This window comes from Pectinophora gossypiella, chromosome 2 (genome assembly GCF_024362695.1).
Source record: "Pectinophora gossypiella chromosome 2, ilPecGoss1.1, whole genome shotgun sequence".
Classification (NCBI taxonomy): Eukaryota; Metazoa; Arthropoda; class Insecta; order Lepidoptera; family Gelechiidae; genus Pectinophora; species Pectinophora gossypiella.
This window is the reverse complement of record NC_065405.1, coordinates 7,685,645-7,698,344: the sequence shown is the minus strand read 5'-3', so window position 1 is coordinate 7,698,344 and position 12,700 is coordinate 7,685,645. Positions and strand designations below refer to the sequence as shown.

General features: G+C 38.0%; 1 protein-coding gene across 1 annotated transcript in view; it reads left to right on the top strand.

Annotated features, from left to right (window-relative positions):
* The first annotated feature begins 3,063 nt into the window (after positions 1-3,063).
* Positions 3,064-12,700, top strand: part of LOC126371683 (lachesin-like) — a 46,871-nt gene continuing 37,234 nt past the window's right edge. Inside the window, exon 1 of the mRNA XM_050016974.1 lies at positions 3,064-3,161. Coding sequence (XP_049872931.1) covers positions 3,101-3,161 — 61 coding nt within the window. The 5' untranslated portion in view covers positions 3,064-3,100. The remainder of the gene's footprint in view (positions 3,162-12,700) is intronic.

Here is a 12,700-nt window from a genome sequence, read left to right as displayed (position 1 = left end):
CTCTTTAAATAATGTGTAAATATTAAGAATATTAAGAAGTAGTAAATAGTTACATAATATATTATTATAATGCTTCAAATACATATTTTGGGACACTATTTTTGTTTATCAAAAGTCAAGACAGTATTTTTTCGTTTCACAAAATAGTCTCGAGAACCGTTTTGCTAGAGATTTTCCTGGCACCTATGAATAATGACTAAGGGTGTTGTATGATTGCGCGTTTACACGACCCACTTGACTTGAATAAACAAAATGTTTCATTTTAACATGTGAACATGAGAAATAGATTCACGTATCCGTTTTAGTTAAAAAATAAGTCATACATTAGTTACATGATTTGGAAAAATCTTTCAACCGAACTTAAAAAAGAAGTTTAATTATTTTGTTCAATGATCTCTTATTAGAATACCAATACCATTGAATAAAATATTTAGGCTTTAATATAATAATATTTAGCCTATTAATTGTATATTTTGAGACGACTAATTAGAGCGATAATTTTTTGTTTCTATTCGTCTAGAAACGCGCAGAGTATGGAAAATAGAATATTCAATTTGAAATAAACGATTGTTTATTTTGCTATAAAACACATTTTCGAACGTTTTGTATCCTTTGGTATATATAAGAGATTTAAGAGAAATACTTATAATACAATGATTTTTTTTTGGAACATGAAAGAAAGTCACCTACGTGTCAGAAGTGATTCCCATACAAATTGTCAGCATAACATAACTACACTTGACGCAACAGTTGACGAAAAAGCGAAGCAACCTTTCTTATGTAAATATTTTTCCTCTGAACTATTCTTACAATAATAAATATTCAACGTAATTTATTTTTTTGTCGTAATGGAATTACTCGTGTAAGTAGCGAGGAAATGTAGTAAATAAACTAATATACTTACAGATGTTTTATGGCAGCCATTCCAATGACAAATATATTATTGAAATACGAAACCCCAGATGCGTTTTTAGTAATAATAATAAACCAATCCACTCCACCATCCCCTGAGAAGCAATCCATTTCATTAAGTAGATTACGTACATAAACGTTGCATCAATTCCACCCAAACCTCGGTATCCGATAAATTAAAACATTGTTGCAAAGCTTAAAATCACTTTCGAGTGCGAGGCGGCTGGAAATCATTTATCTAAAAGCCGTTCCCTTCCGCCATCAAAACTAAATCAAGTAGGGCGAGGAACATAAACTCGACCGCCCTAGCAGTTAGATAAAATGTAAAGGGAAGTTTGATTCACTCGTGTGACACCGCACGTAGCGGAGCGGCCGCCGCCGCCGCCCCGCCGCCCCGCCGCCACCCACGTTACGACGTCTTCATATTGAGATATCTCTCTATTTGACTACGACTCATATCTCAGAGTGGAGGGCACTTACGAAGACATTATTCGAAAACTCAAACCCTTGTAAAAGTTCCCTGGTCGAGATCATACGCGTGCCGTCTATGTACAGGCCTCTCCACACGCAAATCATCTTATGTAATTTATATATTGTAACAAAACCCAGTCCACGTGATCGACATGAAAAATCCTTCCCAGAAAACACAAATTGAAATCGATAATGTAGGTTCTATTTGAATAGCAATTAATTTAACAAGCTTTAATTTCGTGTAATTACGCCAAATTGCGAATACCGAAGTATTTTTTGGAAGGTTTTCTCTTTCGTGTCGATACTTAATTACTGGATTAGTCCCGGATTATGTAACTTCATAATTACCGACAGCGGCGGCATACGAATTGGGCTCTGAAAAAAAGTCATTTAAACACTTCTTAGCGGGCAAATACCGTCGGTGGCCTGCGAGGTGGAGGTTCATCTCGAGATAAGCGGGGAGAGGCCAGCATCTGGCCCGGTAATTAAGAGCATCTGCCTACGTTCAATTTTGAAACGCGGTGGATGAGAGTTGCCACGCGCCTTCGGGTCCATTCGGGAGGGTACGAGCAAATTGCTAAACTTTCAATTAAAGAGTTGTTATTCAAACCGCTCTCGGTTCCTCAACGGAATTATATTTTTTTTCACAACGAAAACTCCGATAGGCGGTTGTTTCCAGTTCTACTCGACTACAGTTTTACGACGCCTGAAAAGGAATTGCGAAAATTTATTAACAACGGTCTATTTAAACTAATTTCCTGAGCTTTTCGTTAGCCATTAAGAGATTATTCCATTCTTACTCTTTAGAATACTGTAATGGAAAGGGAAGGTTTAAAAGCTGAATATCCGGTTCGCTATCTTCGTGGAAACACACTCCAATAGTTTTTACTTAGGTGTAAATGTAGCTAGAGCAGGTGGGGTGGAAACGACCACGGCATTGAATTTTTATGGGGAATTCCGTGCACTGCACTCTCAAGGAGTCATAGGAACAACATTATAAGAATTTAAATCGACTTTTATTCCAAAATACGAGGGCCCAACGGTCACATACATTATCTATTTAGTTGGTTTAACTTAGTGTAAGACTAAATCCCTCTTTCAACCGTAGTAAACTAAGTATTTGTTCCAATGCAATGTCGACTCTTCCCTCGACATGATTATCTAAATGTCAAACTTACTGACATCCCGTTCCGATAAATAAAAAAAAGATCGTTAGTTTTTATTTATTAGTAGAGTTACATTTAATTTGATAAGTACGTGTTTGCTTTTGTAACTTTGATGTAGTCATTCAAAAGCAAAGTGCGGAATGTTTTTTTGGATGGACTCTGATCTCCCGCTGTGGTAAAATGATAACTGGATAGTCTCATGCATCTTACTGTAAATTTTTACTCTGGCAAAAATAAAAATGATTTAATACTTATCCACACCAAGAAAAAGCAAAATAGTAGGCGAGTGTAAAGTTTGAATACGCATATAATTTTTAACTTGTTCCACTGCGAGAGATGTTAGACGGGCGTTACTATCGTATATCGTCAGAACGGATTGTCAAATTAATAATGAATGCTGTGGCATGTCAATGCCACATGTCCGTCGTCGCAACGGAGTGGCAACCCCGATGTGCCATCCCTGTTAATAGTTAATTTTACTATTCATTGTTGCAGTATATCGCGTGAACGAGGCGCAGGGGGCTCGATGTGCGGGGACGCGGCGCAGGAGCATGCTGGCGCAGCTGTTGGTACTTAGCACCGCCCTCGCGGCCGCCAACACCGGCAAGCACGGTATGTACTCCTTTTAGGGTTGTCACATCAACGCATTAGTCCGTAGATCTTAACGCCGCAAACTGGACGGCGGCGGCGCAGGGGAGAGACAAGAGTGCACGCGTCATGTCGTTTCGAATATTCAGTCTGCGCTCTAAAAATTGTTGGCCTCGAGCCTTCGATTACGTACAGACCATCTACCAATTATAATTGAGAAAGCAGATAAGTTAAAACCCTATGCGGATTTATACAGGACTTTTTATACCGGTCAAACGTGGACACCTTCCCCAATATTGACACCCTAACATTATTATTACTATATTTGGCATTAAGGAAACCAGGGTTGATGAGGTTGGTAATTCACCTCACAACCCACAGGATAGAAAAAGAAGAGGGAACCAAAAATTGGATAGTATTGCTCATTGTCAAATTTGTCATTTTATTTTACAATTTATTGTATACAAAGACAATTCGACTAACACAAGACATACAAACAGTTCAACTTATACAGGGTGTTAGTGACATCGTATCGAATTCTCAGGGGGATTATTGATTCTGAGTTAATATCAAGTGGAATTTTTCGTCGCAATCGCCCCTCAAAGTTTTCGTTACGATGTCACTAACACCCTGTATGTAGTAGAAATCTCTTCCAACTACAACCTACATGAAATTACAAGAAATTGACATTTGCTCTATCGCTGAACTGTATGAGATTACAGCAATAGGTACTGTAATACCAATAATAGTCGGAAACCACATCTACGATTTGAACGTGCACAACTATTAAATATCTACTTTAGTTAGCATAATTTAAAAATAAAAAGATTTTTAAAGGTTGAATGAACAGTGTTCCTATTAAAAAATATAAGATTAGTTAAGCAATATCGTCTTTATTAAAGCTGTGCCAGGAAATCTTCAGAGAGTAGGTACTGCACTTTCGATTAAAGCTGGCCGCTCGTAACATTATTAGTTTAGTTTAATCTGCAAATAGCAAGCTTCTCGCAAGTCCAATACAATAACTTGACCATTGTACCTCTCATCTCAAGAGTCATTTCTGACTGAGAAATAGCCATAATTTGTTTTGCATGAAGTCTGACAGTAATAAATGTGACAGTGACGATTTCATAAATAAATCGAGAAATTCGTCACTATATCCTCGCGCCGTCGGCGTCGCGTACGATACAAACCTCGGCTTACGTTTACTTAATATTTTACGTCAAATCTGAATAACGCTCGACCCCTGTTGTTGGCAAATAATAAGAATACAAAGTCGGTGAGTAAGTTAAAAAAATTCGCGTAAAATTTGCATAAACGTGGGCACTTTTTACTTTTTTCCATGGATCCCCCGGTCCCTACTCAATTCATTTAAAAGAATTCCGTGGTTTACTTTTTCATGCGCTTATTTTGGGTAAAAATTCCCGGACATTTGTATAAATACGACAATTACAGTTACTATTTTAAAGTCGACAGTTAGGTTCTATTTAATGTCTAGTTCGAGTGGTTTGCTTAAAATCGTTTTAAGTATATGATAACCAATATAGCTAAACACAGAAATGTGCATCACACACATATTATATAGACATAAGTGCCTTCCCGAGTAACCGTTAATCAAAATATCTAGACTAGTGGCCTACAAAACGAGCGTAAAAAACTCTAGTCTGAAATGTCACACCATTGATTTTTAAATAACTAGACACAGGTAAAAAATCTGAATCCTTCTATTATTAACCTTCCAATAAAAACTAGGCGTTCTTTAGCCACAAACCTCGCAATCCCAGTTGCGACAATTTATACTTTTATAAACAGCTTACTGGTAAAGTTCTCCTGCAACGGAAAATAATATTTAGTAAGTTAAATGTTTGTTTTAACACAAAGTTTGAGTTAGTGATACAACTTGTTTGTAACAGGAATTATGTAGCAACCATGGAATAGAAGAAAGAGGTTGGAAGTGAGCGCGAAACACGCGTCATAGAAGTATGAGCAAATAGTTCATACTTCAATTTTGCACTCCACTCGTCCGCAAACTTTACGACGCACGGAACTCAGTGATAGTATACTAAAAGGTGACTTGAGCATTGTAACATGTAGGGAAAAAAATATCTACTATCATGTAAAGATAGCCCTCCTTATCACAGGAAAGCTAAAAGCCCTAGTACGATTGGCTATTTATCAAAAAAATACTTTTGTATGCAGTACCTTACCTAAAATAATGATGAAATTGCAGCCTTTCATATAAAATATGTACATTGCCAGGAAAGTGGCTATGGAATTTGAAAAGCAGTAGAGCTATCCTAGTTACCTGTTTGCAGGAGTAGTAGTAAAAGAGAGTGGGGTTGAACCAGTGATATGCTCATACAAAATGCGCGTTAGGGCCTTTCTTACACTCCGTGTTTCTAAACAATACACTCCAAAGTATATTAGAGACTATAAAACTTAGTACGATGAACATCGAGACAAATAAAATTTATGTAATAACTGTCTATGATTTTTGATAGTTTTGAATTCTTATTTGTTTGTTCTTGCTTGTTTCTTCTTGTTTGTGTGTGAGATGTGACCTATCTTCTATTGGGCTGGTTTTCCCTTCGCGGGTATAAAGGTCATGCAGGCAGTCGCTTCTGTTAAAAACCAGACCTGACAAATCTTCAGGTTAGGTAAGTGGACCCTGTGAAGAACGGGATAATGATAGGGAGGTGATGATTTATTAATATAAATTATTCGTAAGTATAGCTACTAAATTAATCTAAAAAATACACAACTTGTGAGTATGCAATTACGTATGTCAACACAAAAACTGCTTATATAAATATAAATTTCAACGTTACCAGCATATTTAACAAGGAAACGAAGCATCGCGACTGCAAAGAATACCTAGAGAGATTCAAGGAAGAAGCGTATCGAGAAACTTCTCTGAAATCTTTCCTGATACATGTACCTAAGAGGAGCCCGTGTTATTTCAAGCAGAGCGGGCAGATCAAACATGACGGTGATCTACCCGAGGGATCGCAGTAATCCCTAATTCCACCTCACAACCTCACCCATCTGACACCTGAGTGTCCGAACGAGAAAAAGGCTAATCGCACAACTCATATGTGTTGAAAGGACCTACTTATAAGATAATATGGACACGTGCAGAGAGGTTACAAACACATATACCTACTGAAGTAGTTTCGTTTATTGATTAAAGAATGCGAATATTTTTTTTACCTAAGTATAAAACATTAAAAGTCAATCATGCAACTGAAAAATTCCATGTTACTGGAAAATTCAAGTCCAAGTAATATAAATCTTTAAACCCATATACCTACGTGTATGATTAAATAAAAAGCTTGAAACACATTAAAAGTGCTCTCTGCAACATATTTATTTTATCCACGAAAGATATTATTTATTCAATCTCTCCATTTTTATATATACTTATTTATTTTTATACATCGCAAATGTAGCTGAAATAGAGATACATTCTTTCATACTGAAAATAAAAAATACCTAACGTTGCCTTTGTGAACTTAGAACTGAATCCCTGGAGGTTTATGTCTTTTCGGATCAGGCGGCTTACGGGAGGACGCGCAAGGAAAACTCCTTTCCCTCATAAATATTTACTTTATGAAATAACGCGCCCTGAGCTCGGCTTAGTCTTACATACCGGCTGGGAGCAGGTGATAACTGCCAAATGACAAAAAATAGTTATTTACTTTTCTATTCCAATCCAAGTTCGTGACGTTGTTTAACTCAATCCGTCAATTCCATCCGGCCGACAGCGGCGTTCAATTTTCGCAAGGCATTTTTTCTTCTCACAAACGACAACGTTTTTTATTCTGCTGTAGTTATTCATAAAAGTATTTTCTCGACAACACGTTATTATATCAGCCGACACGAAATTGACACAATGGGTTTCGGTACAATTTCCCGCGGCACTTTTCAAAGGGTTCCGGAATAAATTAATTGGACGTTCATGAGCCAGTATTCCAGTTAACGCAATATTCATTGGATGAAGCGTGAATGATGTTACGCGACGATGCGTAAAATGCACAATACTGTACAATGGTGGACAGTCGGCGAGCGACGGCGTCCATCACTGCGCAACTATTGAAAAGTAAAGTCCAATACATCCAATTAGTAGAAACCGATGACGTGTGAACTCCATCGCGAGAGTGAATTTGACAACCGCTGCCGCCGGTTTAAAATGCAAATTAACAATCGCGGGTAGCACTTGATTATTTACTACATATTTTTCAAGTAACAAAACACAACGGTTTTTGTCAAGATTTTCCTGAAATACACACTTCTACTTAACCTCAACAATACGGTTTGTAAAGTACGAAGACGTTCTGTTGGGCTATGATGCTTGTGGTACGAATGATGGACCTTTTTTTATTTATTTTTTTTGACGTGACTTATTGTAGATTTGCCGCAGATGGCATTAACTACTTGGCCGGACAAATGGGGAGCGCTGTAGGCTTTCACCCGGTACAACGTTTAAGACAACAGGCCTGAGGGTGCCCAGTTGGGCGCGAACCTCGGGTCAGGGCGTCGTCTGAGAGGAAAAATATTTGAAAGAATTAATCGACCCTAGTGGGTCGACAGCGATAAGCGCTGAATGAGGGAAATCGTCGACCACGCCGGCGGGGTCGGTATCGGGGACCTGAAGTATTTGGTGTCGCGAGCTGATTGGGAATGATGGACCAAGATCGATCTCAATGTACCTAATAAAAGCATTAGAACACTCTCTGAGCCTAGAGTAGTTAGAGCGAACTAATTCTCGTCCGATTAAGTATACCTAGATATGTATTCAGAGCAAAGTACATTAGTGAGCATAGCTCTTAATCGCCCGATGGTTGAATTGTCCGGTGGTGATCGTGGTTAACCCGATGGAATGACAAAGATAATCATCTCCCTAGCATTATCCCGTTTTTCACAGGGTCCGCTTACCTGAACTGAAGATTTGACAGGTCCGGTTTATTATAGAAGCGACTGCCTATCTGACGTTCCAACCCGTGAAGGAAATACCAGCCCAATTCAGGCTAGGTCACATACCTCCGAAAATGCACTTCTCGAGAATTTGGGTTTCACCATGTTTTACTTCACCGTTGAGCACGTGATAATCATTTATGATCCAAACATGAATTCGAAAACAAATTCAACAATCATTGGTTTAGGCCTGTGCTGGATTCGAAACTGCGATCTCAAAATGAGAGGCAAGCATTCTACCAACTGGGCTACAACGGCTCACGACATGGAATGACAAAAATAGAGCTATTAAATTACCATGAACCCTGATCTCATTTAAAAAGGGATCGCTTCCGTCGCCGACATTCTCGTCGATATCGTAGACTCGTCAGTTTTGATCGCAATCATAGAATGATACGGATCAAACTGTCTATCTAACTGTTTTTTTATTATAATGGATGTCATGTGAAAGTCAGACACAAGAAACATAATATTGTAGAAAGGCGCAATATTCGAAACAGAATCAATCATTCTAAGTAAGTACTTACTTACCTACTCACTCTCTGCATTTGTGAGATAAAAGCAAAATCACAAGTCATACAATTCTTTACACGTGTAAGCATGAAGTTACTTTTCACAAAAAAAAACACATCAGAAATGGCAAATTTAATTTCGCTGGCACATCAAACCATAAACAGTGATTGTGCGTAACGCGAGCGCAAAATTCTGGGAATCATTTCGAAAGTAGTAAAATGAAGAACTCCATTCCTTTCATCGTAATAAGGACGAGGCTTTTGTCCCGCTGTTGTCTATTTTTATAAACTTCAAAATCTTCGTCACTTTTCTTCCGGGGGATAAACAGCGAACGAACACCAATATAAGTATTATGTAGTAACCCTTCGAATACTAATTTATATTATTTGATGCATGGTGCGCTAGGTGACAGAATCTGACACGAATTCGATTTTGAATTTTAACTAGATTTTTTTTATAATGGATTTAACTGGGATTGATATTCTCTATATGGCTGAATCAAAACGATGGCGGAGGTGCTTAAAGCTTAACATGCCCTTCGAAGCACGGAATCAGCATACTTTTTCGAACGATTAGGTGATTCAAGCCTGCAATGTTTTTAACAAACAAAGGACACTCTCACAAAGTAATTTCGACAATGTCCCCATCGGGAATCTAACCCAAATCTCCAGAACGTGAACCTAACGCACTAACCCCTAGATCACTAAGGCTGTTATGATTAAATATAAATGAGATACGATTAAATATTTTACATAAAATACCTTATTGTAGCGAGCGGCCGAATTCATGACCTAGGTTAAAATTGACCGCTATTTCCACTGAAATACAAAGTTTTACAGTTTCAATAAATTTGATTTTTAATACGGCTATGCTGTATAAAATACCGTCCGCAATTTAAGTGCACTCTTCCTCACATATTACTTCTTCCACTCACGCTGAAAGCCTTCTGTACAGTTCTAGGGCAAGTCATAATGTTTCCAGGCACCTTGCTACGCATAAACTGGAATATATATGATTGTACTTTTTATTTTTATTATACACACACATAAATTTCAATTTACAATTTACTGGACTGGGACTGAAGAAAAACCACAGATTACTTAAAAGTGGAAAAACAAAAATGATTCCAGCTACTTATAAATTAACAACCATCGGACAAGTTGTAAAAACCAACTGAAGGATTATGTCCTCTCCATTATAATGGACTTTCTACACAAGGTATAATAAAAAATAAATTGGATGTAAAAATATAGAGGTGGTTAGCTCACGTCGTCTATAAGTAATGTTCGTCCATTTTGCCTTGATAATCTTTTAGTCTACTTTACTATTCAGTTAACGGCCTTTGGGCTTATGACATGCTTCGGAGGTCCCGGGTTTAAATTCCGGTGGGGATATGTCACAAAAAGTTCGGTTAGGACATTACAGGTCCGAAAATAAGATGATCCGTGCTTCGGAAGGCATATTGAGCCATTGATACCGGTTACTACTTACTTGAAGCGGTGGAATAACCACTTTCATTTGGTATACAATTCGATAATCAGATCTTGGACACATCATCTCCCTAGCATTACCCCGTTTTTCACAGGGTCCGCTTACCTAACTTGAAGATTGGACAGGTCCGGTTTTTTACAGAATCGCCTGTCTGGCCTTCCAAGCCGCGAAGCGAAAACCAGCCCAATACGTGTTAGGTCACATACCTCCGAATGAAATGTGGGTTTCTTCACTATGTTTTTCTTGACCGCTGAGCACGTGATAATCATTTATGAATTCGAAAATAAATTCGACAATCATTTGGATTCGGCATGTGCAGGATTCGAACCTGCGACCTCGAAGTGAGAGGCAAGTGTTCTACCAACTGGGCTACCAAGGGTCATAATCAGATCTTTGACTATCTCACACATATTTGACTATCAATATAGGATAGTAGATTGTCACGAATATGATTCATTAACGTCAATACCAATTGTAGTAATTCTAGTAAACCGCGGCTCTGCCCACCCGTATAGCGATTACCAAGCTTGCCAAAGCAACATAAGACACTCAAAATATTTTTCATAATGCCTTGAAACCATTTTCCAACCACTAATTAATTACAGCAGCACTCACAACCCTAAGTAACATAAGTTGCTGCCATTATAAAACCGTACAATTACATTGCTCCGCCCAAAGCCAAAGAGGACAGGAAATATGAAACTGTTTAATTTTACGATCATCTTTGACACTAATTAAAACTTGTAGCTGAAAGAGCAAAGGCATAACCCGATGGGAATGGCGCTCCGTTTAACTGTCCTTGGTATGAACGGAAGTATCATTTTCGTTTATTACTGCTGAAAAACTTACCAAACGGATCCAGACAAGGAGAAACGTTAATAGCTTTAACAACCAAGCCGTAGAGTAGAAATTCGGTAAAACTTGAAATCTACATATTACACAGTGAAGAAAACATTTGCTGGATTTGAGTTGAATAAGTATCTTACATTTATTTAAAGATGCATCGGTACAGTAACTCCTAAGTTATAGCATTAGAGATAAAGGCTCATTCATCCCGTACATCTAGAAGTATTATGTGACGTCATGTAGAAATTATCCGATTGGATCTTCCGTATGCAATAGACTTTCATAACCCTAAATATCTTTGGTACATCCTAGTGCGTCAGTTGTAGTTTGTCCAAACATTAATTCTCCATAATATAATTGATTCAAGATACAAGTAATAACTAAAGTTCTCTTCATTAACCTCGTAAGGCCTGGATTTCCAGGCACAATAGTTCAACAATCAGTTTTGGATTGTAGAAGGCATCTACCTATATATATCCACCTATATATTTTATCAACTACGAACCAGGGACGTAAAATATTTAAGAACGTAAAAACAATCTTAAGACTGTCTCATTTTAAAGCACTATAAGATTTCGTAAAAAGATTTCATCCTCTTATAATTTCACAGATCGGCAAACGCAAATTTTGTTAAAGTGGTTTCAAAATAAGACGTTTCCGAATAGGCTCCTAAAAAGGCGATCTTTATAGCGAGAACGAGGGATATCTGCAAACGAACGAGCGAAGAAGGTTTAATCTCTATGAGGTACAAATCGCTCGTTATGTAAATTGAATCTCTTGAAAATTTGAATCGCTTTCATAAGCCAATTCCCTCTGAATACAAACAATAGGATTCTCTTTCACCGTTTTAAAATCATTTCTAAAGGCGGAAATTTATCGCAGTAATGACCACTTTGACGCGAGTTTTCCGCTGAAGACAAAATATATTGACAAGCGAACGACTAGTGGAGATACAGAACGCGGGCTCACAACTCACAGTTAAACAAACACAAACCTTCTATTTTGAATACGTTCCCATTCGCACGCAAATTGAGTTGCACGCCAATAAAACGCGAACAACCCTTAACAATAAAGATAACAACGCCTTACAATACAACACAACAATGGCAGTTGTAATGTTAGACAAATGTAGATACATTAACGAGTGACAGCAATAAAAAGGAGCAAAACGGAGCACGGCGAGCTACGTAGCGGAGCTGCAGCACAATGAGAGACTAGACACGGTGTCAAGTGCAGAAAATTATGTCCATTCATCCAGTAGGCCAGGGATTAAGACCGACTCATCTTCCCGCTCAGCGCTGACTTGCGCTCGACGAAGGCTTTAAGCGCGCCGTTTTGAACACAGCTTAAGTTTCAACGTCCTAATTAAAATGTATCTAGGTTAAAATTTCAAATAATAAAATCGAATGGGTCAAGCCATTAGTAATTTTACCATCCAGTCAGTGTCGATTAGCGAAAGTGGAACGAAAATTCGTTCCAATTGTTAATTATGTAACAGATGCAGGTGCTCCTAATCGAAAAGAAGGATTATTGATTAGGAGAAGCTGCATCCGTTTCGTGGAAACTCAACGGGTTTCATGAAGAAATTAAAATCGAATTACCCACAAACGAGGTTATTTACGAATTTACCCTAAAGAGTCGCAGATACTGTCAAACTTCGACAAAAGTTAACGCGCATTAAAAGTAAAATCGGTTATTTCGGAAAGGAGGTCCGAATGACCGAGACAGAAGCGGGGTTCTGG